The sequence below is a fragment of the Hypanus sabinus genome, chromosome 14 (genome assembly GCF_030144855.1).
Source record: "Hypanus sabinus isolate sHypSab1 chromosome 14, sHypSab1.hap1, whole genome shotgun sequence".
Taxonomy (NCBI): domain Eukaryota; kingdom Metazoa; phylum Chordata; class Chondrichthyes; order Myliobatiformes; family Dasyatidae; genus Hypanus; species Hypanus sabinus.
The window spans coordinates 57,325,150-57,352,648 of record NC_082719.1 but is presented as its reverse complement, the minus strand read 5'-3'; the positions used below and the strand labels follow the sequence as shown (position 1 = coordinate 57,352,648).

Genomic DNA, 27,499 nt, shown 5'->3' with positions numbered 1-27,499 from the left:
ACTCCAAAGAGACAGCACAGGAGGTTGGGTTTGAAGCTGGATCAGTGGAGCTGTGGGGCAACAAATGTACTGTGCTGATTTAAGGCTAATTTATACTTCTGCGTAGGCTCTACGCCATAGCCTACGCTGTTGTGAGCATTTATACTTGTGCATTGGTGTGTCTGTGTCACTCTGCAATTCACCGCCAAAACGCTAGTTGGTGGGGAGGTTTCTATGCCACCATGTAGAGTTTCTTTGTGTTGAGTTTCTTTGTGTACTTCAAACAATGGCGACTGAAACTGAGTGCATCATGTTGGAGTTGGAGCTAATAAATGTTGAACAAGGGTTACTTTTATTGAAATTACTGCAATGCAGAAAAGAGAGAAGACATCGGAGGAGATGGTGTGTACGACCATTGAATGGACTGAGGCAGAAGCAGGGTGAATTTTCTGTGCTTCTCTGGCCACTGAGAGACACATACGAGGAAATGCATTTCAAATATTTTTGGATGTCGGCAGGTAGATTTGACGATTTGGTTCATTGTTCAGAAGCAACCTGAAATGCGTAGGAGGAAATGCAATGCTATCAAGTGGACCATTCACAGTTGTTGCGGTCTGCATTGCCGCAATGCGTAGTTACACTTTTGGGAGGGGCGTGTCAGGTACGCAGATATGCCATACCTACGGCATAGATTCGACGCAGAAGTATAAATTGGCCTTAAAGCAGCACAGTACATTTGTTGCCCCACAGCTCCACTGATCCAGCTTCAAACCCAACCTCCTGTGAATGAATTAATTGATGAGAGGAAGGGAAAACAATTTGGGGTCTTGGTCTACTTTTCCAAAACATAAAATGACAGTCAGAACATTCTAGAAGGTATTGCATTTTGTTGGGAACCAAGGAAATGTCTTAAAGTGAATGTGACTCTACCAAATCTGTGGATTGATCTTTCACAATACACAAAAAACTCTAATGGAATAGGTTGTCAGTGAGTAATTTTTACAGATGTTAAGTTAGGAAACACCAGAAAAATCACTTGAAGTTGTAACCATACTTCCACTGCATTGTAAATATTAACATTAAAAACATATTGGACTGAGAAGAAAGAACAAATACCAGTAGTGTAGAGAGGAAACTAGTTCTGCTATTTGAAGGAATTCAAATATATTCATATGTTTGTTTTCTGAAATAAAGGATTTAGTTTGAATGTAGAGGAATCCATACACTGGGCATTTATAACATGAGGAGCAGCCTGTAATATAAATTGAAAACAAATCATGTGAAGATTACAAACCTGGCTTTACTTGGTTTGCCATCCATATAATGGGATATATTGCAAGCAAGGGCAAAACCTATTTAATTAATTTGACTGACAAGTAATAAAACCAAAGACATTTTATATAAAAGAAAAGAGGAGGAGATGAGAAGTAAGATGCAAATAGAGTGAAATATCATTGAGATACAACCATTGAAAGTGTTCAGGTCCTTACATGCCTGGATGATACATGTCTAAGGCCTATTAATACTACCTACTTAAATTTTGTTGAAGTATTGTGCTTCCTTTGATCCTTCTGTCAAAAGAGCCAGAAATGATATGATGAATAGAAAAATTAACATAGCAATTATTTCCTGACCTTGAACAGTGAGTCTGAAAAGGTGTGGAAACAGATTCAATGATAATTTTTAAAAGGGAATTAAATCAGTACTTGAAAAATAAAAGAAACCAATAAAGACCATGGGGAAGAGATGACAAGTGAGACTAATTGGATGGGGCTTTGAAAGACTTATCTATAAATCCCACTTTCCAGCTTTATCCCCCAGCAAAGATACATCAGCAACTTTGGATTATTTATCATTGCATCATCAAGATGTTGGTATGTTGGTTACACTGATATCCTACATACTGACAATATATTTTTGGATGTAAATACATGCAAGAATGTTAACAAATGTAGTATCTTGACAAACACAATTCATAATATTTAGATATTAATAGTATTAGGATTTTAAGACTAATTTAGGAATATCTTCCCTACTTCATTATGTTAAATGTTATTTAGTCAAAACAGAGTAGGCCCATTTTGCATTATTCAAAAATGACAGGCATGAGATTTCACCTGGGACATTAAAATTATCATGAAGTAATGCCACTCCAATGTACATATAACCCCAGATAACTGCAAATGTGTGGAAAGCTTCTGGTAATTAATAACTAAATTCAGCATTTTTGAGGTTATTAGATGAACCATTTCGGATAATATAGTGCATAATTTTCTCTGTTCCAATTCAATGTGATTTATCATGTAATATCATTGGAGTTTGTCTAGTTTCAGCAAAAAATGACACCACTGAAGCTGTCATAGCACAATATACTTTGAAGCAAAGTTTTGCTTCTTTTCTGAAATTATACAAAATTCTTAAAAGATTCAGAATAGTTATTTTTCAAATAGTCATTTCACTTCTTAAACAGTTCAAGTCCAAATAGTGTAGTTAACCCACATTCCTCTTTAAAAAGATGTTTCTGACAACTTTGTCATATTTATAAAAGATATTCACCAAAGGGATATGAAAATGAAACAAAGTGATTGGTAAAATTAATTCATACAGAGAATTGATGCTTCAAATTTTTATTACTAGGGCTTCTAGAGTTGGAGCTTCAGATAATGACATTTCTATTAGCTAGAGTGACAAATAGAGACTGAAACACAGTGATAATAATGAATAGATTAGCATTTCCAAGGTTGTAATGGGGCAAACTAAAAAAATGCTGCAGAGTTCATTGTGTATTCAAACTCCAGAGGTATTTGCTTAAATTTATATCAGAATAGAATAACAGATTATGATACTAAAATAATAAAAGCTATTAATTAAATTGTTCAGATGATGTCAAAAGTCCTACTGTTGAAGATAGTCCCACTATACTGTCAGATAAGGAATTCCAGGATTTTGCTCCATCAACAATGAAAGAATTAATTTTCTACTCAGGATACCGTGCAATGAGGAGGAGAACTTGTATGCAGTGGCTTTCCTTTGCATCTGTTGCTTTTGGTTTTTTTTCTTGGTGATGAAGGATACATATTTGGGAAATGTTATCAAAAAGGCCTTGGCAAGATGCCACATTTTATGCATGCACATATACATACTGCAGCCATAGAGTGCCCCTGATGATGGAATGGGTAAATGATTGGGATGGAATGGGCAGATGTAGGTTACTTTGTCTTGAATGTTTTAAGCTGCCCTCATCAAGTTGTGGCAAATATTTCATCATGTTTCTGCTGATGAAAAGATGGTGGAAAATCTCTAGGAGGTAGACAATGAGCACCTTTCACAAAATATTGAATCCCTGACTTGTTCTAGTAATTACAACATTCATCCGGTTGATACAATTTACTTTCTGCTTGATGAGGAGATTCTCAGCAGCAACAGTAAACAGCTTTGTTGGTTAGGCACTTGAATTTTGGCTCATAATTTTGTCCAGATCATAGCATGTTTTAATTCATTGTTTGTTTTTTTATTTTTGTTCACAATTGTCTCCACTCTTTTTCTCCTGAAGGCATTGATATTTTTACATTATATAAAACATTGCATGATCTACTGAAGAGACACTTCAGCTTGACAAAGAAAGCTTCGTGTCTTTCTTGTGAAAATTTAGGGCATGTTAGCTTGGAGCCAGGCAATAATTATTTTATAGAACTTTCAAGGAGATGATACATAGATTATAATTCATTAATGTTATGATCGATCACTCCTTTGAGAGTGGCATATAAAACAAATTGCAGAGAAAAATGATTTAATTTTTTTAATTATTAGTAAGCAAATCATAAGCAATGTTCCTAAAATTCCAGAGATCCCATTTAGTCATCAGAAGTGTAACATAATAGAATTCTGACTACTTCTGGGCAGCAATCCAAGGCCTTCGAATAAATCATGGAGCAGGGTTATTACCCTAATTGAGACAGTGATATGTTAAATGCCATCATAAAGAATAGTTAATGAATTTCATCCCAAGACCTATTTGAAAAATCATACTTGGGATTATTTACGAAGCCATGACGTAGCTTTTTGGTTTTCTGAGTCAACACATAGTAAGCCTTACAAGGAAGGAGGGAAACTGGAATTGATTTGGATTAACATAATGGAAAGGAATAGCATAATAATAGATTTAAAATACACAATGAATCATCAAAACAATCAAAAACTGATAGCATGACATCGGGATGAATTTTACTGAAAGGCTACTTGGAAAACAGTGGAAAAATAAATGTTTGAGTTAAATATTAGCACATCACAGATGTAAGACAATTAATTGTAGACTAATACAGTATAGACCAAAAACAATCTTCTTGAAGCTATTGATTATATGTTAATTTCTTTCAGAAGGATTCTTGCCAAATTCGGTCTCGATAAATTTCCCCAGTACTGCATGAACAAGGAACAAACAGCTTTGTTTTGCTCTTTACAGGGTACTTTAAAGTCTAAAGCAGGCCAGCAGGTGAAGAAGCAATTCACCCATACTTCTTCACTTATACACATTTGGTACTTATAATGTGCTCTCATCTACAATGCAGAAATCAAATGCAGATTGAGTAAAAATTCCCTGGTAATGCTCCCATCTCTGTATGCACTACATTAAATATTGTATTGGTGTTGCTTCATGCACCCATGCTGATTTTGTCAATTTCATCAACTTTGCCTCGGACTTCCACCCTGCGCTTAAATTCACTTTGTTAATTTCTGACACCACTCTTCCCTTTCTCCATCTCCATTTCTGGTGACAAACAGTCCAGCTGATATAAATCTGCTGAATCCCATGGCTATCATGACAGTACATTTTCCCACTACATCTTTCCACCATTTCCCTATAAAAATGCTATTCCCTTTCTTCAGTTCTTTCGTCTCAATCACACAGTTCCCAGGATGTGACTTTCATTTCAAGGACAACAGAAATGTTCCCCTTCTTCAAAGAATTCCTTCACCATTGACGCTGCCTGCACCCGCATCTCCTCCATTTCCCGGGCATCCACATTCACCCTATCTCCTCACCAGCAAAGCAAAGATTGAGATCTTCTTGTACTCACTTGCCAAAATCATGAGCATCTGCAATGTCCACAATCTTCAATGGGACCCTACCACCAAACACATCTTTATCTCATCCCAAACAAGAAATAATCTGCAGATGCTTGAAATCAAAGCAACACACACAAAATGTTGGAGGAACTCAGCAGGCCAGGCAGTATCTATGGAAAAGAGTACAGTCCACATTTCGTGCCAAAAGCTTTCAGCAGGACCTCATCCCACTCTCTGCATTCTGCAGGGCTCACTCATTTTGTGATTCCCTTGTCCATTCACCCCTCCACACTAATCTCCCTCCTGTCACTTATCCCTGCAAGCAGAAGTGCTACACCTTCCCAACTCACCTCCTCCCTCATCTACAATCAGTCCTTCCAAGTGACACAGCACTTCACCTGTGAGTTTTTTGGGGTTGCCTACTGCAACCAGTGCTCCCAAAGAGCACTCCTCTATATTTGTGAGACCCAACATAGAGTGAGGAGCTACTTTATCAAGTACCTTTGCTCCATCCACAATGAACAGGATTTCCTCGTGACTAACCATTTTAATACTAATTTCCATTCCTATGTCGATGTGTCAACTCTTGGCTTCCTTTTCTGCCACAATGGGACAACTCTCAGGTTGTAGGAGCAACACCTCATATTCTATTGAGGTCACGTCCAACCTCACTGCATGAACATCAATTTCTCCAAATTCAGTAATTTTTCACTCTCCCAGTTTCTTCAATTCCTGACTCTGGCCTCTTACCTATTCTCCTCACCTGCCGCTATACTCCTCCGCTTACCCCTCCTCCTTTCCTTTCTCCCATGGTCCACTGTCCTCTCTTATCAGGTTCCTTATTCTCCAGCCCTTTACCTTTTTCACCTATCACTTCCCAGCTTCTTATTTCATGCCCCCTTCCTCACCCACCTGACTTCACCTATTTTACATACCATTTTCTAGTTTGTACTCCTGCCCCTCCCACTCTCTTACTCCAGCATCTCGCCCCTCCCTTTCCAGTCCTGATGAAGCATCTAAACAAGCAACATTGACTATTTATTCTCATTGTTGCTACCTGACCTAAGTTCTTCTGATACTTCGTGTGTGGTGCTCTGGTATAAAAGCATCTGCAGACTGAGTGATCTCCTTTGCAGAACACCTTTGTTAAGTCCACGAGTGTGATTCTGAATAGAAAAATACTCTGGATCTCATCTTTATTTAACAGCCATTTATCAATGACATTAAAAAGAAATGTCTTACTTTTACTAACCATATAAATACCTACAGTTTTATTGAGATTAAAAGACTAATTCTCTCACAAAAGATCAATACAAACTTGATGCTTTTTGACTTGGCTTTGTGAAAGTCACTCAAAAGGGCCACATTATTAGCAAAACAGTGCAATATGGACTGTTGGCACCAAGGTGGAATTGGGACCCATTCCCAATTCAAATATGTTTGTGGTGCAGTGATTTCACTGCACCAATGAAATCTTTTGTATGTGCAAGGAATATCACCTCATCTTTTATCTAGGCACATGGCAAATCCAGGGATTATTTGTTGAATTCAGTAGTTTCAAACAATCATTATCTTCTGTCTGGGTCAGGATTGGCCTATTCTGATGTATAATATCTACCTTATCTCAGATTTTCTCTCTCTATAGATGATACTTAATCTGTTAAACATTTCCAGCGTTAACTTTATTTAAGATCTTGGGTAACTGTTGTATTCTCAACATCTGAGCATAGATTTTTTAAAATTCATGGATTTACTAGAAGACACTAAGAGCATGTGCCACCTGGACATCCATCATCTCTGCCTTATTGTTTACATTCCCTTTATTCTCTGCATTCTTCTCCCTCCGCAACTTAACACACACTAGGATTTTCACTTTGCTAGTTCTGACTATCCAAAACCAATCTCTCTCTCTCCCACAGAATGCTGTCCATCTCCAGCATTTCTTGATTTTATTCTAGATGTCAAGGATTCTGCTTTCAAGCTACTAACAATCTTATGGAAAGTCTTTGTCTAGACTTTGTGACTAACTGACAGGTTGGTTTGTGGCAGAAAAAAAGGCAGAGAGGTATCATCAAGTACCATAGAGGGGAACAATCTGCACAGCATTAGCAATTCTTTCTCAAACACTCTTGCATGAGGGGGGCGTCATGTGATGACGTAGGGTCGAGACGTTGGGAATCCAGCTCCCTCGTAAAAAGTAATGAAATAAGGTTTAAATGAAGAAGTGTTAACAAGTACCTACTAGAAACTATCTATAAGCAACTCAGGATTATCTTTTGATATGGCTCCTAAACTGAAACAGAAGAAAGCTACTACTTCGAAGACTGCGCAAATTGGCGGGGAAAAAGGCCTAACCGTCTCGGCAAAGCCTCGGACTCAAGTTGGATCTCCTCCCGGCGAAGTGCATGGCACTTCTGAAGATACGGGACAGGGAGTTGCAGCAATGTCGGCGGTCTCTAAGAAGAAACGGCAAGAACAACGCATGCGCGAAAGTATGCGTGAACAGATATTAACAAAACTACAAATCCCAACTACGAATGGCAGTGAATCAGAAGTAGAATCAGACTCTTTGGAAAATTCAGAGGAAGAAGAAGAGGAAAAGAAAGAGGAGATTAAAGGAGACATAAAAGATATCCTGATATATATGACGAATGAATTAAAAGCTATAAGAACAGATATAAGAAGGATGCAGAATACACTTGATAATGTGGTGGAAAAACAAAAGAAGATGGATAATAAAGTTAAAGAGATGGAAGTAAAAGTTGAAGAAAACACTGAAAGAATAGTTAAGATATAAGACAATAATCTTGCCTGGACAACAGAAAGAAAACGGATGTTGGAAAAAATAGATGCGCTTGAAAACTCTAGTAGACAAAATAATATCAAAATTGTTGGTCTTATTTAAGGTACAGAGGTAGAAAATCCAATAAAATTCTTTCAAGAATGGATTACAAAAATTTTGGAAATGAAAGAAGGAAGCCAAGTAATTGAAATTGAAAGAGCACACAGAGCTTTAAGACCAAGATCTCAACAAGATCAAAATCCAAGATCAATTTTGATAAAATGCTTAAGGTACCAAGATAAAGAAATGATCTTGAAGGCAGCTACTCAAGGTGCTAAAAAGAGAAATGGGCCATTGATAATAGAAGGGAAAAGAGTTTTTTTTTATCCAGACATAAGTTATGATCTTCTGAAGAGGTGGAAGGAATTTAATCCAGTGAAAAAATCTTTATGGGAAAAGGGTTATAAATTTTTATTGAGCTACCCAGCAAAATTGATCATTTTCCTGGATAACGAAGAAAGAAGATTTTTCGTTGATTATTGGAAAGTGGAGAAATTTGTACAAGAATTACCTTATGTCCACGAAGAGGAATAAAGAATTATAGAAATGAAGTGGACTAATGATGAAGACTGAAACAAGGTTGGACTTGACGGACATTTATAAGAAAAAATAGTTGAGGAGTATTAATTGGGAGTCGAGATATTAATTATTTTCTTTTTTTTTTCTTCACTAATATATTTTCTCTTTTTTTTTGCTTTTGCAGGGGAGCTGGAGGAGCTCCTGATCGATGGCTGCGAGTTTCGCGTGTACAGTCATGGCGATTGCCATGACCTGTAAAATGGGGGGCGAGGTAATGTTGGGTTCTTTTTGTTCGCAACTTTAGTGGGGGGTATTTTGGTTTTTTTTCTTGTATATTAGTTATCTTTCTATTTTTCTTCTTTTTTGCCTAGAGACTCATAGCAACATGGACAATTTTAAAGAGTTCCCAAGGTATTATGAATGATTAATTTACTTAATTTTTAAAGTTTTAATGTTGATGGAATTAATGGACCTGTGAGAAGAAAAAAGAGTTTTAACATATATTAAGAAAATATATAGCTTTTTTACAAGAAACACATTTAACAGAAACAGAACACAAGAAATTAAAGAGAGATTGGGTTGGAAATGTCATTGCAGCTTCATTTAATTCAAAATCGAAAGGAGTTGCAATTTTGGTTAATAAATCTTTACCAATTAAAATACAAAATGTAATAATTGATTCTGTGGGGAGATATGTGATTATACATTGTCAATTTTTTTCAGAATTATGAAGTTTTATGAACATTTATGCACCAAATGAAAATGATGCAAAATTCATACAAGAAGTTTTTTTGAACTTGGCTAATGCACATGATAAAATATTAATAGGTGGAGATTTTAATTTTTGTTTAGATCCAGTTTTGGATAGATCAACTAAAGTTGCTACAAAATCAAAAGTAATAAAACTAACTTTATCATTAATGAAAGATTTAAATCTGATTGATATATGGAGAAAAATTAATCCAAGAGAAAGAGATTATTCATTTTATTCAAATAGACATAAAACTTACTCGATTGATTTTTTTATTATCAAAAAATATTCAAGATAGAGTGAAAAGTGTGGAATATAAAGCAAGAATATTGTCAGATCATTCCCCCTTGATAATGACAATGATAATGATGGATAAGGAGTAATCGATCGATAGATGGAGATTTAATTCAATTTTATTAAAACGTCAAGATTTTTGTGATTTTATGAAAAAACAAATTCAATTTTTTTGGATACAAATTAACATTCAGTTGAGGATAAAATTGTATTATGGGAAGCCATGAAACCATATTTAAGGGGTCAGATTATAAGTTATACATCTAAAATTAAGAAGGAATACACAGCAGAAATAGATCAATTGGAAAAAGATATCATAAAGTTAGAAAAAGAATCTCAAAGTTATACGACAGAAGAAAAACAAAGACAACTTGTTAATAAAAAACTACAATATAATACACTCCAGACATATCGTACAGAAAAAGTAATTATGAGAACTAAACAGAAATATTACGAATTTGGTGAAAGATCACATAAAATTCTTGCTTGGCAGTTGAAAACAGAACAGGCTTCTAAAACAATAAATGCAATTAGAACAAGTGTAAATAAGGTTACTTATAAACCTTTAGAAATTAATGAAACTTTTAAAAAATTTTATACTGAACTATATCAATCAGAATCACAAAATAAGATTGCTGAGATAGATAAATTTCTATCACAAATAACCCTTCCAAAATTAAATTTGGAAGAACAGAAAGGATTAGATATGCCCTTTACATTAAGAAGCTTTAGAATCACTTCAGAGTAATAAATCCCCAGGAGAAGATGGTTTTCCTCCTGAATTTTATAAAAAATTTAAAGATTTATTAATTCCTCCTTTTATGGAATTAATATACCAAGTGGAAAGAATGCATAAACTCCCGCAATCTTTTTTAACAGCAATCATAACTGTATTGCCAAAAAAAGATAGAGACCTTTAAAACCAACATCATATAGGCCTATTTCTTTGTTGAATACAGATTATAAAATACTAGCAAAAATTTTATCTAATAGAATATCTAAATATTTACCAAAATTAATACATATGGATCAAACAGGTTTTATTAAAAACAATCAATGGATAATATAACCCGGTTACTTAGTATAATTCATTTGGCACAAAAAAGAGAAAATGAGTGTGGCAGTTGCTTTGGAAGCAGAAAAAGCATTTGATAGATTGGAATGGGATTTTTTATTTAAGGTATTAGAAAAATATGAGTTAGGAAAATCTTTTAAATAATGGATTAAAACTTTAAATACTAATCCTCAAGCTAAAGTAGCTAAAGATTTCAACACCATTTTGCTTAACGAGGTCAACTGGACAAGGCTGCCCATTATCACCTGCTTTATTTGTATTGGCAATAGAACCATTAGCTGAATTAATTAGAACAGATTCAGACATTGGGGGCTTTAGAGTTAATCTAGAAGAATATAAGATTAATTTATTTGCTGATGCTGTTTTGATTTATTTAACAAACCCATTGCAATCTTTGCAAAGATTAACTTTTAGATTGGAAGAATATGGGAAAGTATCAGGGCATAAAGTAAATTGGGATAAAAGTGAAATTTTACCCCTTACCAAAGGAAATTATAATCAATGTCAATTAGTAACTCAATTTCGATGGTCAATAAATGGGATAAAATATTTAGGTATTAGAGTTGATAATGATGTAAAAAATTTATATAAACAAAATTATTTGCCATTATTAAAAAAATAAAAGAGGCTCTTGATAAATGGATGATGTTACCAATAACATTAATAGGTAGAGTTAATGCTGTAAAAATGAATATATTTCCAAGATTGCAATATTTATTTCAAACTTTACCAATACAATTACCTCAGAAGTTTTTTCAAGAACTGAATAAATATGTAAGGAAATTTCTTTGGAAAGGAAAGATGTCAAGAATATCATTGGAAAAATTGACATGTAAATTTGATTTAGGAGGGTTACAACTTCCAAATTTTAAGAAATATTATAATGCAAATCAACTTAGATTTATTGCATCTTTTTTTGATGAAGAAACACCGGCATGGATTAGAATAGAATTAAATAAGATAGGAGAAAACATACCAGAAGATTTTATATATAAATGGGAATCCAAATGGATACGGGGAAAAAAAGAATCTCCTATATTAAGACACTTGATTGATTTATGGAATAAGGTAAATATGGACGATGTGATAAAGAAATCTTTATTAGCAAAAAGAACTTTAATTCAAAATAGGCTTATTCCTTTTACAATGGATAATAAACTTTTACATAACTGGTTCCAAAAGGGGATTAAATATATAGGTGATTGTTTTGAAGGAGGTATATTGATGTCGTTTGATCAATTAAAAAATAAATATAAAATGTCAAATAATACTCTTTTTTGTTATTTTCAATTAAAAAATTATTTACAAGAAAAACTGGGTCAAACAATGTTGATGCCAAAACCTAGTGAAATAGAAATATTAATTCAGAAAGGAAAAATTAAAAAAATTATATCTTGTATGTATAATTTGATTCTAAAACAGACAATTAAATTAGGAATTCATAAACCAAGACAAAAATGGGAATCTGATTTGAATGTTAAAATTGATGGAGAAAATTGGTCAAGATTATGTTCTGATAGTATGAGAAATACAATAAATGTTTGACTTAGATTAATACAATATAATTTTTTACATCAATTATATATAACACCACAGAAAATAAATAGATTAAATTTAAATATGTCTGACCAATGTTTTCAATGTAATCAAGAAATTGGTACTTTTTAACATTCTACTTGGTCTTGTTTTAAAATTCAACCATTTTAGATAAATCTAAGACTTTTATTGGAACAAATTACTGGAGTACAACTCCCACATAGTCCAGTATTATTTTTATTAGGAGACATTGAAGGGACAATACTGAAACTTAAATTGAATAAGTATCAGAAAAAAAATTATAAAAATTGCATTGGCGGTAGCCAAAAAAGTTATCGCAGTTACTTGGAAATCTGATTTATATTTAACTATGGATCGTTGGAATAATGAAATACATAGTTGTATTCCACTTGAAAAAAATTACATACAATCTAAGAAATGAATATGATATATTTTTGAAAAATTGGTTCCCATACTTACAAAAGATAGGATTAAATACATAGATCCTTTGAAGATAAAATTATAAAGTAATTGGGGAAAGAAAAAAATAAATATTAAAATTATTTTGAACTCCATGGAGCATGTGGGGATCCTCCGATATCCAGGCAATCTTTCTCTTCTTTCTTTTTTTTCTTTAGATAAGGGTTAAGGGGAGGTGGGAGGGTTAACATTATTTTTCTTACTATTTTATCATCACATTTATTCTTGTAATGTTCTAAAATTTAATAAATAAATAATTGAAAAGAAAAGAACACTCTTACATAAGGATTTTTGATAAAAACAGATGGGGATTTGAACTTGGATATTAAAATCTCCACGGTGTCTCGTACATCCAAGGTGTTCCAAGGATGTACTTCCAGCATACTAAAATCAATTGAGAAGACATTTCCAGGCAGACAGAGGAAGATATTCAAGAACATAATCAAAGCTGTTTAAAGAAATAACATTCCCACTGAGTCCTGGGAATTTCTGGTGCACAACCAGACAAAGTAGAGAAGGAATATTCAGCGTGGTATTGAGAAACTCGAGTCCATAATCTAGAACACATTAAAGGCCTGCAAATGCATCAGAACTATCCTAACACATTGCAAACTAGCCACCAAGCAATGACTGTCCTATCTGTGGAGGAAACTGTGATGCCTACACTGGCCTTATCAGCCACCTCAGAAACTTCAAAACAAAAATAGAAGAGGGTCACAAACAAGAGAAAATAGGCAGATACTGGAAACCCAAGCAACACAGACAGAATGCTGGAGGAACTCAGCAGGCCTGGCAGAATCTAAAGAGAAAAAGTACAGTCGACGTTTTGGGTCGGGACCCTTCAGACCTTTAAGCTTCCCAAGCCCCCTTTCCCAAGTAATAGCAACAGCATTGACTTCTGCCCCTGACATTCTTGAAATTTCAGCATACCACTAATGTCTTCCACAGTGAAAACTGATGCAAAATACTTATTCAATTTGTTTGTTATTCAGTTCATAAATGAATACTTACTCATTTCATGTCCTCAATTATGAACTTCACAGCATAATTTTTCAGTGGTGCAATATCTATGCTTGCCTCTCTTTCAATCTTTGTATATCTGAAAATAAACTTCTGGTATCCTCTTGGATATTATTGGCTGTCTTACCTTCATATTTCATCCCTCTTTATGTTTTTTTAATTTGCCTTGTGTTAGTTTTTATGAGCTCTGTTATAAGCCCTCGCTTTTGCTTTTATGTTGGCTTTCTCTTCACTTGTCAGCCATGGTTCTGTCATCCAGCCTTTAGAACACTTCTTCTTTGGGATATTTCTATCCTGTGCATTCCAAATTGCTCCCAGAATCTCTAGTCATTGATGTTCTGCTTTCATCCCTTTTGCATCAACATTCCAGCATTAACCTGATTTTCCCAACCTACCTGCATATTGAAATCCCGCGTCACCTGTTGTAATTTGTATCCCACAGTCTGGCTACTGTTTGAAGCCCTATATATAACTCCCCTCAGAGTCTTTTTACCCTTGCAGTTTATTAATGCTAGCTACAATTAATTCTACATCATCTGATCCTATGTCAACTTTTGCTAACAATTTCATTTCAGTTTTTTCCAATAAAGTCACCTCATCCCCCTGCCAAGCTGCCTCACATTTCAATACAATGTAAGCTCCCAGTAATGATCTTGTTTGTCACGACTCAGCGATGCCCACAATATTTTACTTACAAATCTCTAACTGCATTTCAAAATCATCTACAATATTCAGCATACCGAGTACATTCAAATATTGGCGTGTGGCCAAGTGTTAAGGCGTTCATTTAGTTATCTGAAGGTCGCTAGTTCGAGCCTTGGCTGAGGCTGCATGTGTGTCCTTGAGCAAGGCACTTAACCACACATTGCTCTGCAACAACACCGGTGCCAAGCTGTATGGGTCCAAAAGCCCTTCTCTTGGACAACACTTGTGGCATGGAGAGGAGAGACTTGCAGCATGGGCAACAGCTGGTCTTCCATTAAAAAAAACCTTGCCCAGGCTAAAACCTGGAAAGTTTCTAAGGTACAAATCCATGGTCTATCGAGACTAACGGAGGACTACACTACACTGTATTCAAATATAACAGCTCTTGTCCAGTATTCATTATCCTTTTCAATTTTGTTCCCATGTTACACTGCAACTCATCCCACTGTCTACAGTTTTGCCATACTACCTCCCTGCCTTTCCTGACAGTCTCTCTACAGAGTGCATCTACTTGTTTACGAACTATCCTATTCTCAGCCCTATTATTCTGGTTCCCATTCCCCTGTCAAATTAGTATAAACCCTCCCCAACTGCTCTAGCAAACCTACCCACGAGGATATTGGTCCACTTGGGTTCAGGTGTAACCCATCCCTTCTGTGCAGGTCATACAACAAGAGATCCCAATGATCCATAAATCTGAAGCCCTGTCCCATTGCACCAGTTCCTCCAGAAATTCATGCTCGTCTAACTCTCACAGGCACCCAAGTAGTCCAAAAATATTATTAATTTCAACAAATGGTCAAAATTCTCAAACGTGAGACTTGCACTCAAATGGTTAGGTTTTTACTTTTGTGTTACAATGGCCGGAATTGCAGATTGATAATTTTCAGTGAAGTTATCTCATTACATCCATATATCAATTTAATTAATTTGATTAAAGGATTATTAAATTAATGTTGAAAGGATTAAGAAAGAACAGTACATTTAAAATAATAGGGGGAAAGCATGGAAAGAAGCAATAATTCTGAAAGCCCCCAACAATAACTCAATTAATTCCAACAATAGGAAAGAGATGTCAGAATTCTAATAGACAATTTTCAGTACCCAGTGTGTCCATTGGCAATAACTAATTACATTTAACAAAGGATATTAAAAAAACTGTTTGCTATCTGTTATGCTATCCTTTCACATCAGTCAATGTACTTGACTAGTTAGGCAAAATTAGTGTAAAGTTGCAGTGCAATTCAACCTCAATGTTATTTAAATGAAAATTCTGTCCTATTAGGTCTGTAATACTAAAGGAAGGGGTGAAAGCAGCATAAATCTAGGTATTTGAGAATCAATTCCAGACCTATAGTTGCTGGAAACAAACAGAAAATGCTTAAAATACTTAGCAACTCAGGCTGTATTGTGTGAAGATAAACAGAGTTCACACTTTACAACAACGTTTATAAAAGGTTTTTGACCTGAAGTGTTAACACTGTTTCTCTTCCATAGATGCAGTTAACCTGCTGAGTATTTGCAACATTTTCTGCTTTTATTTTGAATCTTATGTATTGATCCAACCCTAGACACCCTACCTTCTCTGTTGTTGGCCTCATTAGTTCATTGAACTTTCACCTAAACTTGCAATGGGCTTTGCCAGAAGATGAATCATAGACCTGCAATCTATCTTCCAATCTTTATTGACACAGAACTTTACTTATAATGAAATAAAGTCATTCTGATGTACCCTTTAGTATATTTGAGAAAGAGAATTGTCAAATAACTTTCCAACGCTCTTTTGTTAGAACAAAAATAGCCAAATCAAATTCTTTTTAATAATAAAAAATCCATTATTCATAATATTAAGTGATTCTCTCAGGTCCTGAAATCATTTTTAAATGAATGAAGATAAACAATTTTCCAGTGATTGCTCTCCCAAATATCAATCCATTAAATGCAATCAGTGGCCACTTTATTAGGTACACCCATTCACCTGCTCATTAATGCAAATATTTAATGCAACTCAATGGATAAAAGCATGTAGACATGGTCAAGAGTTTCGGTTATTTAGACCAAACAACAGAACAGGGAAGAAATATGATCTAAGTAATCTGACCTTGGAATGATTGTTGGTGCCAGATGGGGTGGGTTTGAGTATCTCAAAAACTGCTGATCTCCTGGAATTTTCACACACAAATGTCTATAGTTTACAGAAATGGTGTGAAAAAACACTTAAAGAACATCCAGTGAGCACCTATTCTGCGGGTGGAATTGCCTTATTAATGAGAGAGGTCAGAGGAGAATGGCCAGACTGATTCAAGCTGACAGGAAGAGGACAGTAACTCAAATAAGCATGTGTTTCAACAGTGATGTGCAAAAGAGCGTCTCTGAATGCACAACGCATCATACCTTGAAATAAATGGGCCACAACAGAAGAGGACCACCAACATTTACTCAGTGGCCACTTTATTAGGTACAGGAGGTACTTAATAAGTGCCCAGTGAGTGGAAAAGAGTTCAAAAGTAAGTGATAAGAACAAAGCCAATATTTAAACTTTAGAGTAGATCATTTAGTAAAATATTTGGTTTCATATCATATTTAACACGGTGTTGTTTGAAGTATTTTCCATGAACTAAGGTATAAATTGAGGTCATAGCTTACTTCGTCTTTTTCCAACGTCTCCTTTAGATGTTGCAGCTTCATTTAGAAGAACCATTCCCATGGTGATGGCAGCATCTGCAATTGTCGTCAAGGAAACAACAGAATTTATAGAAATAAGGCACAGTAAAGACTATTTCATTAATACTGTATGTTGTTAAAATTGTTTGTATTGATAAAAACTCTTTATTGTTGTCCTGGATCAAATCAGGAACACGACTTAATACTTGAAACCATTTTTTACTGGGCATCCCTCGCTAACAGCCACTAGACTCTGCAGGGAGAAACCCACCCTTCTCAGGGTTCTTATGTCTAGGGAGTATACAACTTTGGTCCTGCCAAACCCATCAGGTTGGGATGTCTCACCCACCCAAACCCCGGTTTGTGTGATTTACTGCCCCTTGCAATCACCCGTCGGCAAGAAATAACAGACAATTATAAACACAGTATATTTAGGAATGTTATTTAAGCAAGCAGTTATTAAAGGAAAGAAAGAAGAAAAAGAACAAAAAGGGCCCATTATTCTTAAACAGTTAAAGGTGCACTTAAGTTGGAGCTTATCTTGAACTTGAATGTAACTCAAACACAGGACCCTTGGTCAGTGTGAAAGCACATGCCACCTTCCAAATGTCACTCAAAATCCATCTTGAATAAATGTGTCTACCATGGGAGTGTTGGTCCTTCTTCCTTGGAGCCATTCATCTGCACAAAGTACCTTCATCCTCAGCCATCCTCCCTTCTGTCATCTCCCAGCTTCCGCCAAAAAGACCTCAACCCATACCAGAGATTCTTAGAAAAACCTCTCCGCCCAGCATTCTCCAGAACCTTCTCTCAATTCCACCATCTTGATTGGTTGACAGCACATTCCTAAGCTGAACAACAAAGCCTCTTGTCTTAGCTCAAAACCAAACAGGTTGAAAGCAGAACAGACTTTTCTTACAGAACTGCTAGAATGAAATACCTACAGCAAAGCAGTAGAAATATTCACCAGGGCGTTATGTACGATTCCACATTCACTTATCATGTTTTGTATTTTGTCAAACAGATACATTCTAAAATACTTCATTTAATTTTGGTCAGTTCTGTAATCATTGCTAGGAACACATTGCTATGATAATAGTTAAATGAAGTTTAATCAGTACTCCCTTTATAATTAAATTAGTGGACCTACAAAGCAACTTAAATGCTAAAAAGGACAAGGAGGAAGGAAAGGGAAAATACAGAATTAAGAAACATTATTTAGGTCTTTTCTTGATTTCTTGAGCAATTTATTTGTACAAAAAATATGCCTTGCCAAGACAGTGAACAGGAGGATCTCATGTTTTTAATTAGTTGGGAGAAAATATTTTGATGAATTTATTATATGTCCATAAAGCCAATTGCTGGTGTAGTGGCACCTGTTCCAGACTTCAGGTGAGTGGTCATGGATTGAAACCCGACTGGCCCCTTCCCATGCTCAGTTTTGTTCTCATTAAAAAAAGGCAAAATACTAAAGAAACAGCAAGACTGCCACCAAGTCGTGGAAAGAAACAACAACAATATTTCCATAACTGATTTGCACCAATGCTGAACTGAAGAATTGCTCCACAGAGCTTTTTGCAACCATTTGCACTAATCTTATCTACTTATATATGATGTAAGCACTTATGGTGGCTCTGTTCTCCTGCTAAAGACTTTTTTTCTGCACTTACTCAAGTTCTTCATGAACATGGCTTACATTTTATTTATCAAAAGACTGAGTTACTATTTCAGGTGATTTTGTGTTTTATATTTTGCAATTTATTTTACAAACTATCCAGACTGACGTGCAATGCCATTATTCCTTTGAATGATTCTTAACATCATTAGATTTTAATGCTTAAAAAACATGAAAGTATTACTACACCTTTTAAAGCAAGTTGTTCTTAATGAAATGATAGTGTAATCATAGGACATTCACATCACAAAGTCAGGTCATTTAATTCATTGTCTTTGCAGTTGAATAAAGTGCTACCCAGTTTAATCTCTTCTTCTGGCCAAAGTGGAAATAGGCCTGTTACAGGGGAGAGGTGCTGGAGGAGAGAAGAGAGGTACAGCAGTCATGCTACCTACTGGGTTGGGGTGGGGGGGGGGGTTGATCCCTGCAAGCCTGCTCTCCCACCAGTGCTGCTCTCCAGCATTTGCTCCCTGGAAAATAAGCTTCATATATGGCTGACCCAGTGTGAGATGAGGTACTACTTTGTGTTTTTTGTTACGGAAACATGGCTCTAGGACAACATCCCATGCACCATCAATTTCAGTTCATGCGACTCAGAGACTTGTGTTAATATTATTTCATAACTGTTTGTGCTATGGAAACTATATGCACTGTGCTCTGTACCTTGACCCCAGAGGAATGATGTTTCTCTGTGAGGATGCCCTGTGAATACAGGGCAGTATATATCAGCCAGACGAGATGCATGATAGAAACCCACATCAAAGACGTCAGAAGCTGTATCCATTTGGATTACCTGGAGATATCAGGGGTAGCAGACCATTGCATTTGCAATGGCCATAGAACTGACTTTGATGGCACAAAACTACTGTGCCACACCAATGGCTTTTGGGACCACCTGGTGAAGTAAGCCATCAAAATAAAACTAGAGAAAAAAACTTTGAATTAAATGAAGGTTTTCCTCTAAGTAACAACGGGAATTTAATTGTAAACAAGGTGGCACAGCAGAAATATCATTGACTAAAGACTAACTAATCAGGGGGATAAATGATGGTGGTATATATGACACCGGACTAGATATTCATCTTCATCCTTGATGAAGATGGCAAAGTTTGCCATCAAAGCATCGGTTAAAATCGATACCTGTAACCATCTGGAAGCCCGAGAGGAGTATTCCATTCGTATTTCATTTAGCTGTATACACATATATGGTTGAGGGGCAATTAAACTTGAACTTGAACTTCATGTACAGTACTATGCAGAAGTCTTAGGCACCCTTGATTTTTTATTTAAATTTTGTATTAGATGGTTATTCTTTTATCTTCTACATTAGTGCATCAGTGGAAAAGAGTAAATTTTACACTTCCAAATGTTAATTTTCTGAAAAGTCAAAATGTCATGGAAAAATTTCTGTAATTCATTAAAGAAAGTAACATGTTAAGTAATAGAGCATTGTTAAAAATATTACTTTGTAGGTATATAGCCCAGTGTATAACTAAACAAAGATAATGAACAGGTGTTAATGATCAATGACATAACAAGATGAATGAACTAAACTGATACGGAAATGGGTGTAGAAGGGATGAAACTGGGTGAAGGACAACAAAACTAAAAGGTGAGTGTGTGACAGATGTAACAGTTCATTTTTAACCTCATCAATTATTATTCCATGTCAAAAGGGAGCATAGCAACAAGACACAAGGTGGTCATCTTGCATCAACAAGGTCCCCCCAAGCAGAAATTCTGCGACTGACAAGAGTTTCAAGATAAGCTGTCCAAGCTCTTCTAAAGAAACAGAAAGAAACACCAATGTTGAGGACCAGAAACAATGCTCAGTCACAGAAAATGAGTACAGCAGATGAGAGATACATCGAACAGATATCCCTTCTGAGTCAGAAGAAATGTAGCATGAGTATCAACTCTGAACTCACAGAAACCTCTGGGACCCAAGTACAACCCTCAACAATCCGGAGAAGTCTTATCGAAAGTGGTCTTCATAGAAGAGTTGCTGCCAAAAAGTCATTCCTCCAAAGCAGAAACAAAGCCAAGAGACTTACTTAATCACAAAAACACAAGGACTAGGGTGCTGAACAATGGCAGCAAATGCTTTAGACCGACAAATCAAAATTTGAAAATCTTGGCTCAAACAGGAAGCAGTTTGTCTGTAGAAGAGCAGGTGGTGCAACATAGATGAGTGCCTGTCGCCAACAGTGAAGCACAGCGAAGATTTGCTGAAGGTTTGGGGCTGCATTTCTGCAAATTAGGTGATCTAGTCAGAATTAGTAGAATCCTCAATGCAGAGAAGTACAAGCAGATTCTCATCCATTATGCAATATCATCAGGGAGACATCTGATCAGTCCCAACTTCATTCTACATCAAGACAATGATGCCAAACATATGGCCAAGGTCTACCTTCTGTGAAACGAAGAACTAGGAGTTTTGCAACAGATGGTATGACCTCCACAGAGTCCTGATCTCAACATTATCGAGGCTGCCTGGGATTACCTGAAGGGACAGAAGCAAGCGCAACAGCCAAGATCTGCAGAACTGTGTCAAGTTCTCTAAGATGCGTGAAGCAAACTATCAACTGATTTCCTTATAAAACTGCACGACAGTGGTCCTAAAAGAAATTATGCAGTTTTAAAGGCAAAGGGTGGTCACACAAAATATTGATATGATTTAGATTTTTTCTATTGTTTAATATTTTTGATATTTTGACCCTTCACATTTCATTATTTTTGAAAGCATCTTCACTTTACAGAATTTGTTTACATGTCTAATATCTGTAAAGTACTGTAAAAATTAGAAAACAAGTCAAAATACATGTTACTATCAGTTAATTTAGAGGATGCCACTATACAAAGGTTTCTAGTGGAAGTAAAACTCTTCTGCTTACATCAATATTGCAAGGAATAAGCTTAAGAGTTGTTATTGACAGAAATGTAAACAGCCAATTTCTTTTCAAGCTGAAGTGAGCCAAGTATTTGGATCAGACATTTTTATCTTGTTAGTCTGAATATACTCCTAGCTTCTGAGGTCTTCATTGTGTGCCATTATCCCTTCAAAGACAAAATGTTTCTAAAATATCAATAATCAAAATGAAAAAGAGCTACTTCTAACAGAAGCAGCCACATATAAAATAAAATGCACTGTGCAAATTTGCAGGGAAAACAAACCCCTCAGCTCAAGTAGCTAAATCTATAGCAGCAGTCCTTTATACTTCATTATGAACATAAGCCTTCAAGCCTTTTCACCATTTAAGATCCTGGCTCATCTAATTGTAACTTGGCATTCCTGTCTACCCCCAAGGATCATTCACCTCCTTCCTTAATATACTTATCTAACTGTACCTTAGAAATGCTCAGATTCTGCTGCCACCTAAATTGAAGAAAGAGTTTCAAAGGTTCAAACTCTCTGAGAAAAAGAAACATCTCCCCATCTTTGTCTTAAAATGAGTGATCCTTTTTTTTAATAAACTTTTTATTCAATTTTTTAAGATAATTACATGAAATAGAATAATGATATATATATATATATATATCAGTCCTCCCCCCCCTCCCCTTAACCGTCCCCCCCTTTACATCCCTGTCTAAAAGAAAAAAAAAGAAACAGGAAAGAAAGAAAGAAGAAAGAAAGATTGCCTGGATATCAGAAGATCCCCACATGCTCCATGGAATTCAAAATAAGTTTAATATATATATTTATTTTCCCCCAGATAACTAATAACTTTATCTTCAGAGCACCTATATATTTGATACTATCTTTTGTAAGGGCGCAAAATTTTCAGAAATATGTCATAGTTATTTCTTAAATTATAAGTAATTTTTTCAAGTGGAATGCAGCTAAAATTTCATTATTCCAACAGTCCATACTTAAGTATGAATCCGATTTCCAAGTAACTGCAATAGTCTTTTTGGCTACTGCCAAAGCAATTTTTATAAATTCTTTCTAATATTTGTTCAATTTGAGTTTCACTTTTATCTCTTCAATATCACCTAATAAAAATAATATTGGGTTATATGGAAGTTGTACTCCGATAATTGATCCTTTTTTTTAAACACATTCTTTCCACATTCATCCTATCAAAAACCCTCAAGGTCTTATGTTTTAATTAATAAGTGCGGATGAATTTGTAACTTCAGCCAGTAAGATACAAGTACCCGGTACATTCACACGCCTCAGCACACCAAATTAAAGAAAAAGGTTCACAGTTCTCAGTAAATTTATTATAAAAGTACATATATGTCATCATATACAATCCTGAGTTTTATTTTATTGCAAGCATTCAGAGTTAATACAAGAAACACATTAGAATTAATGAGAGACCACACTCAACAAGACGAAAAAAGAGCCAAAATGCATATGACAACAAATTGAGACAAATACAAAAAGAAAGAAAATAAACAACAACAACAACAATAATAATAATAATATTATTATTATTATTATTATTATAAGTAAATGAATATTGAGAACATGAGATGAAGAGTCCCTGAGAGTAAGTCCATAAGTTGTGGGAAATATTCAGTGATGTGACCGGTGAAGTTGAGTGAAATTATCCCCTTTGGTTCAAAAGTTTGATAGTTGAGGGATAATAATTGTTTCTTAACCTGGTCATATGGGTCCTGAGACTTCTGTATCTTCTTCCTGATGGCAGCAGCGAGAGGAGAGCATGTCCTGTATGGGGGTGGGGAGAGTCTTTAATGATGGATGCTGCTTTCCTGCAACAGTGCGCTGTATAGATGAACTCAACACAGGGGAAAGTTTCACCTGTGATGGACTGGGCTGTATCCACTATTTCCGTAGGCATTTTTGTTCAAGGGCTTTGGTGTTTCCATACAAGACCTTAATGGAACCAATGAATATACTCTCCACACATATCTATAGAAGTTTATTAAAGTTCTCAGATGCAGAGTCTTCAGAAACTTCTACGAAGGTAGAGGCACTGCTGTGTTTTATTCATAATGGCACTTATGTGCTGGACCCAGGACAGATCCTCTAAAATGAAAACAGTGAGGAATTTAAAGTTGTTGACCATATCCACCTCTGATCTCCCGATAAGAAATGGCTTATTGATCTCTGGTTTCCTCCTCCTGAAGTCAATAATCAGCGATTTGGTTTTGCTGACATTGAGTGAGAAGTTGTTCTTGTGGCAGCACTCTGTCAGATTTTCAATCTCCTTCCTATATGCTAATTCATCACCACCTTTGATTTGGCCAATGACAGTGGTGTTATCTGCAAACTCAAATATAATTTGGAACCATGCTTAGCCTCAGAGTTGTAAGTATAAAGTGAATACAGCAGAGGGCTAAGTACACAGCCTTGTGGTGCACCTGTGCTGATGGTGATTATGGAGGAGACGTTGTTGTCACAGGTACCTGTAACTGATTCTTATTCAGCACTTCTTGCTGGAATCATTTATTTATGCTTGTTGTAAAAGACAAGCTTCAGTGTGACTATGATTCCCTTAAAAACTGAACAATCCGCTGATTCTTACTACCATTATGAATAGCAGTTGGATAAAACAGCAAAGTTTTTTGAGCTCAGGAATAATCAATGTCTTTACAAATATATTCACTAACCTTTCTCCCCTCATATCTGAAAAGAGTTTTGTGTACATTGCACTTTGGAGACTGAAATGGTCAAAAGGCAAGGCGAAAATGAATGGATGATAGAGAGTGAAGTGGTGAGATGAAAGATAATTGAAAAGGAAGTTTTTCAGTTGGCTTTCAATAACATTGAGAGAGACAGTAAGACATTGTATTTGGACGAACAGCCTTTAATGTTACAGCTAAGGTAGTATGAAAGAAGAACAAGACAGTATAAGCAATGACTTGAAGCAATGTGGGGCTTCAATAGAATCTTGAAAATGACTATGATTTCAGTATAAATCAATAAAAGGTGAACATACTAAGAAATATTTATATGTGTTTGTAAACCAGTTTCACCTTAATACCATGGAATCATAGATTATTGGAATTCTACAGCATGAAACCAGGTCCTATAACCCAACTTGTCCATGCTGACTGTATTACCCAGTGAGCTGGTCCCAACTGATTGCATATGACCCATTGCCCTCTAAAAATTCCATCTAGGTACCTACCTAGAAGGCTATTAAATGTTGTTAACATGGCCAGGTCAACTACTATTTGCGGTAGCTCATTTCAAATACACACCACCCTTTGTATGAAGAAGTTGCCCCCATTATCACTTTTAAATCTCTCACTGGCAATCTAAAACTGAAGCCTTCTTGTTTTTAACACCCTTTTCTAGGTAAAAGATAACATTCATGCACCCATGATCTTATAGATCTCTATCACGTTATCCCACAATCACCAGCATTCCAGGTAATGATGCAACCTCTCCTTGTAACTCAGGCCCCCAAGACCAGGCAGTATCATTGTAAATCTTTATTGCATTCTGTCTAATTTAATAACGTTGTTCCCATAACAGGGAGAACAAAACTGTATATAATAGTCCAAGTGCAGCCTCACCAACAACTTATATAACTGCAACGTAACTTTAGAACTCCTGTACTCAATGTATTGACTGATAAAGGCCAACATGCCAGATTTCTTCACCACCCTATATACTTGAGAAACCTATCTCAGTGAACTGTGCACTTGCATTCCCAGGTGCTTCTGTTCCATTACACTCTCCAGGGCTCTGGCATTCACTGTACAACTCCTACCATATCTTCCAAAATGCAATACCTCACATTTACCTTGATTGAAAGCTACAGCTAATCAGGATCCTTCTGCATTTTTAATAAGCTTCTAGATTGTCTACAACACCAGCTAATTTAGTATAATGTGCAAACTAATTAACAATGCTATGTATATTTACACCCAAATTGTTGCTATAAATTACAAACAACGAAGTCGTAGCACGAGATACAACCACCTAGTCTGAAAAAGAACCCTCAGCTATCACCCTCTACTTCCTATCACTGAGCAAATTATGAATCCAATTTGCAATTTCCCCTGGATGCAATGTTTCCTCTAAAGTGTGTGTGTGTGTGTGGTCACATTTCTTTTTCCGGTTTCTGATGCAGATGGTGTTGGTAACATGGAGTTGATTGGTCTGATGAGTCTGCAGATTGTAGAACTAGCTTACTTATGCTATTTTTACTGAAGTAGTTATTGATTCACTATGTTAAATTCCACAGAAACAAAGAACATAGCATAAGAACATAAGAAATAGGAGCAGGAGTAGGCCATCTGGTCCGTAAAGCCTGCTCCGCCATTCAATAAGATCACGGCTGATCTGGCCATGGACTCATCTCCACCTACCTGCTTTTTCCTCATAACCCTTAATTCTCCTACTATGCTAAAATCTATCCAAATTTGCCTTAAATATATTACTGAGGTATCCCCCAGTGCTTCATTGGGCAGAGAATTCCAAAGATTCACCATCCTCTGGAAAAAGTAGTTCTTCCTTATCTGTGTCCTAAATCTACTCCCCTGAATCTTGGGGCTATGTACCCTAGTTCTAGTTTCACCTACCAGTGGATACAACTTTTCTGCTTCTACTTTATCTGTCCCTTTCATAATTTTATATGTTTCTGTAAGATGTCCTCTCATTCTTCTGAATTCCAGTGAGTGCAGCCCCAAGTGACTCAATCTCTCCTCATAGTCTAACTCACGCATCTCTGGAATCAACCTGGTGAACCTCCTCTGCACCACCTCCAAAGCCAGTGTATCCTTCCTCAAATAAGGAAACCAGAACTGCATGCAGGATTCCAGGTGTGGCCTCACCAGTACCCTGTACAGTTGCAGCATAAGCTCTCTGCACTTAAATTCAATTCCTCTTGCAATGAAGGCCAATATTCCATTTGCCTTCTTGATATCCTGCTGCACCTACAAACTATCCTTTTGTGATACTTGCATAAGTACTTCCAAGTCCCTCTGCACATGCCATGCTGCAATTTTTTACCATTTAAATAATAATCTGCTCTTCCAGAGTGGATGACCTTGCATTTACCAACATTGTACTCCATCTGCCAGACCCTTGCCCACTCACTTCCCCTATCTATATCTCTCTGCAGGCTTTCTGTATCTTCTGCACAGTTTGCTTTTCTACTCAGTTTAGTCTCATCAGCAAACTTAGATATATTACACTCAGTTCCCTCTTCCAGATCGATAACATATGTCATGAACAGTTATCAGCCCAGCACCAAACCCTGCGGCACACTGCTCACCACTGATTGCCAACAAGATTAACACCCATGTATCCCAACTCACTGCTTTCTATTAGTTAACCAGTCCTCTGGCCATGCTAATACATGACCCCCAGCTCTATGCATCCTTATCTTATGGATAAGTCTTTTATGTGGCACCTTATAGAACGCCTTCTGGAAGTCCAAGTAAATAACACCCTTCTGTTCCCCTCTATCCACTGCACTCATATCCTCAAAGAACTATAGTAAGTTTTTCAAACAGGACCTGCCTTTGTTGAATTCATGCTGCATCTGCCTGACGGATTCATTTATTTCCAGATACCTCGCTATTTCTTTTTTAGACATAAAGTGCAAAGGAACTTCTAGTTCATTTAACATAGAATGACTTAACGAAATAGTAGAAACTGCTACACCAGAAGCTTATGAGGTCAGGAGCATTCAGCTATGAGAAATATTTATGTACAATACAGAAACTGATGTTACCTGTGTGTACTGGAGTGATGCAAAAGCTGCTGGAGAATTTGCAAGTAAGAGGAAGTGGAGTGATAGGTGAGAACTTGACTTTTTAAAGAATTATTTTGCAAGCACATCATAAGCTGTTAAAATGAATACCTCTATATATAAAGTCCAGTGTGCACATGTTGTTGTCTCTGGGCAAAGCTATTGCACAGCACAAGATCTTTACGCACACTGATCATTATGCATTAGAAGGAAC

General features: G+C 36.0%; 1 protein-coding gene across 1 annotated transcript in view; it reads right to left on the bottom strand.

The window, feature by feature from the left end:
• The window catches only part of tusc3 (tumor suppressor candidate 3), a 380,924-nt gene that overhangs the window by 127,637 nt on the left and 225,788 nt on the right, over positions 1-27,499 (bottom strand). Inside the window, exon 8 of the mRNA XM_059989264.1 lies at positions 16,915-16,989. Coding sequence (XP_059845247.1) covers positions 16,915-16,989 — 75 coding nt within the window. The remainder of the gene's footprint in view (positions 1-16,914; positions 16,990-27,499) is intronic.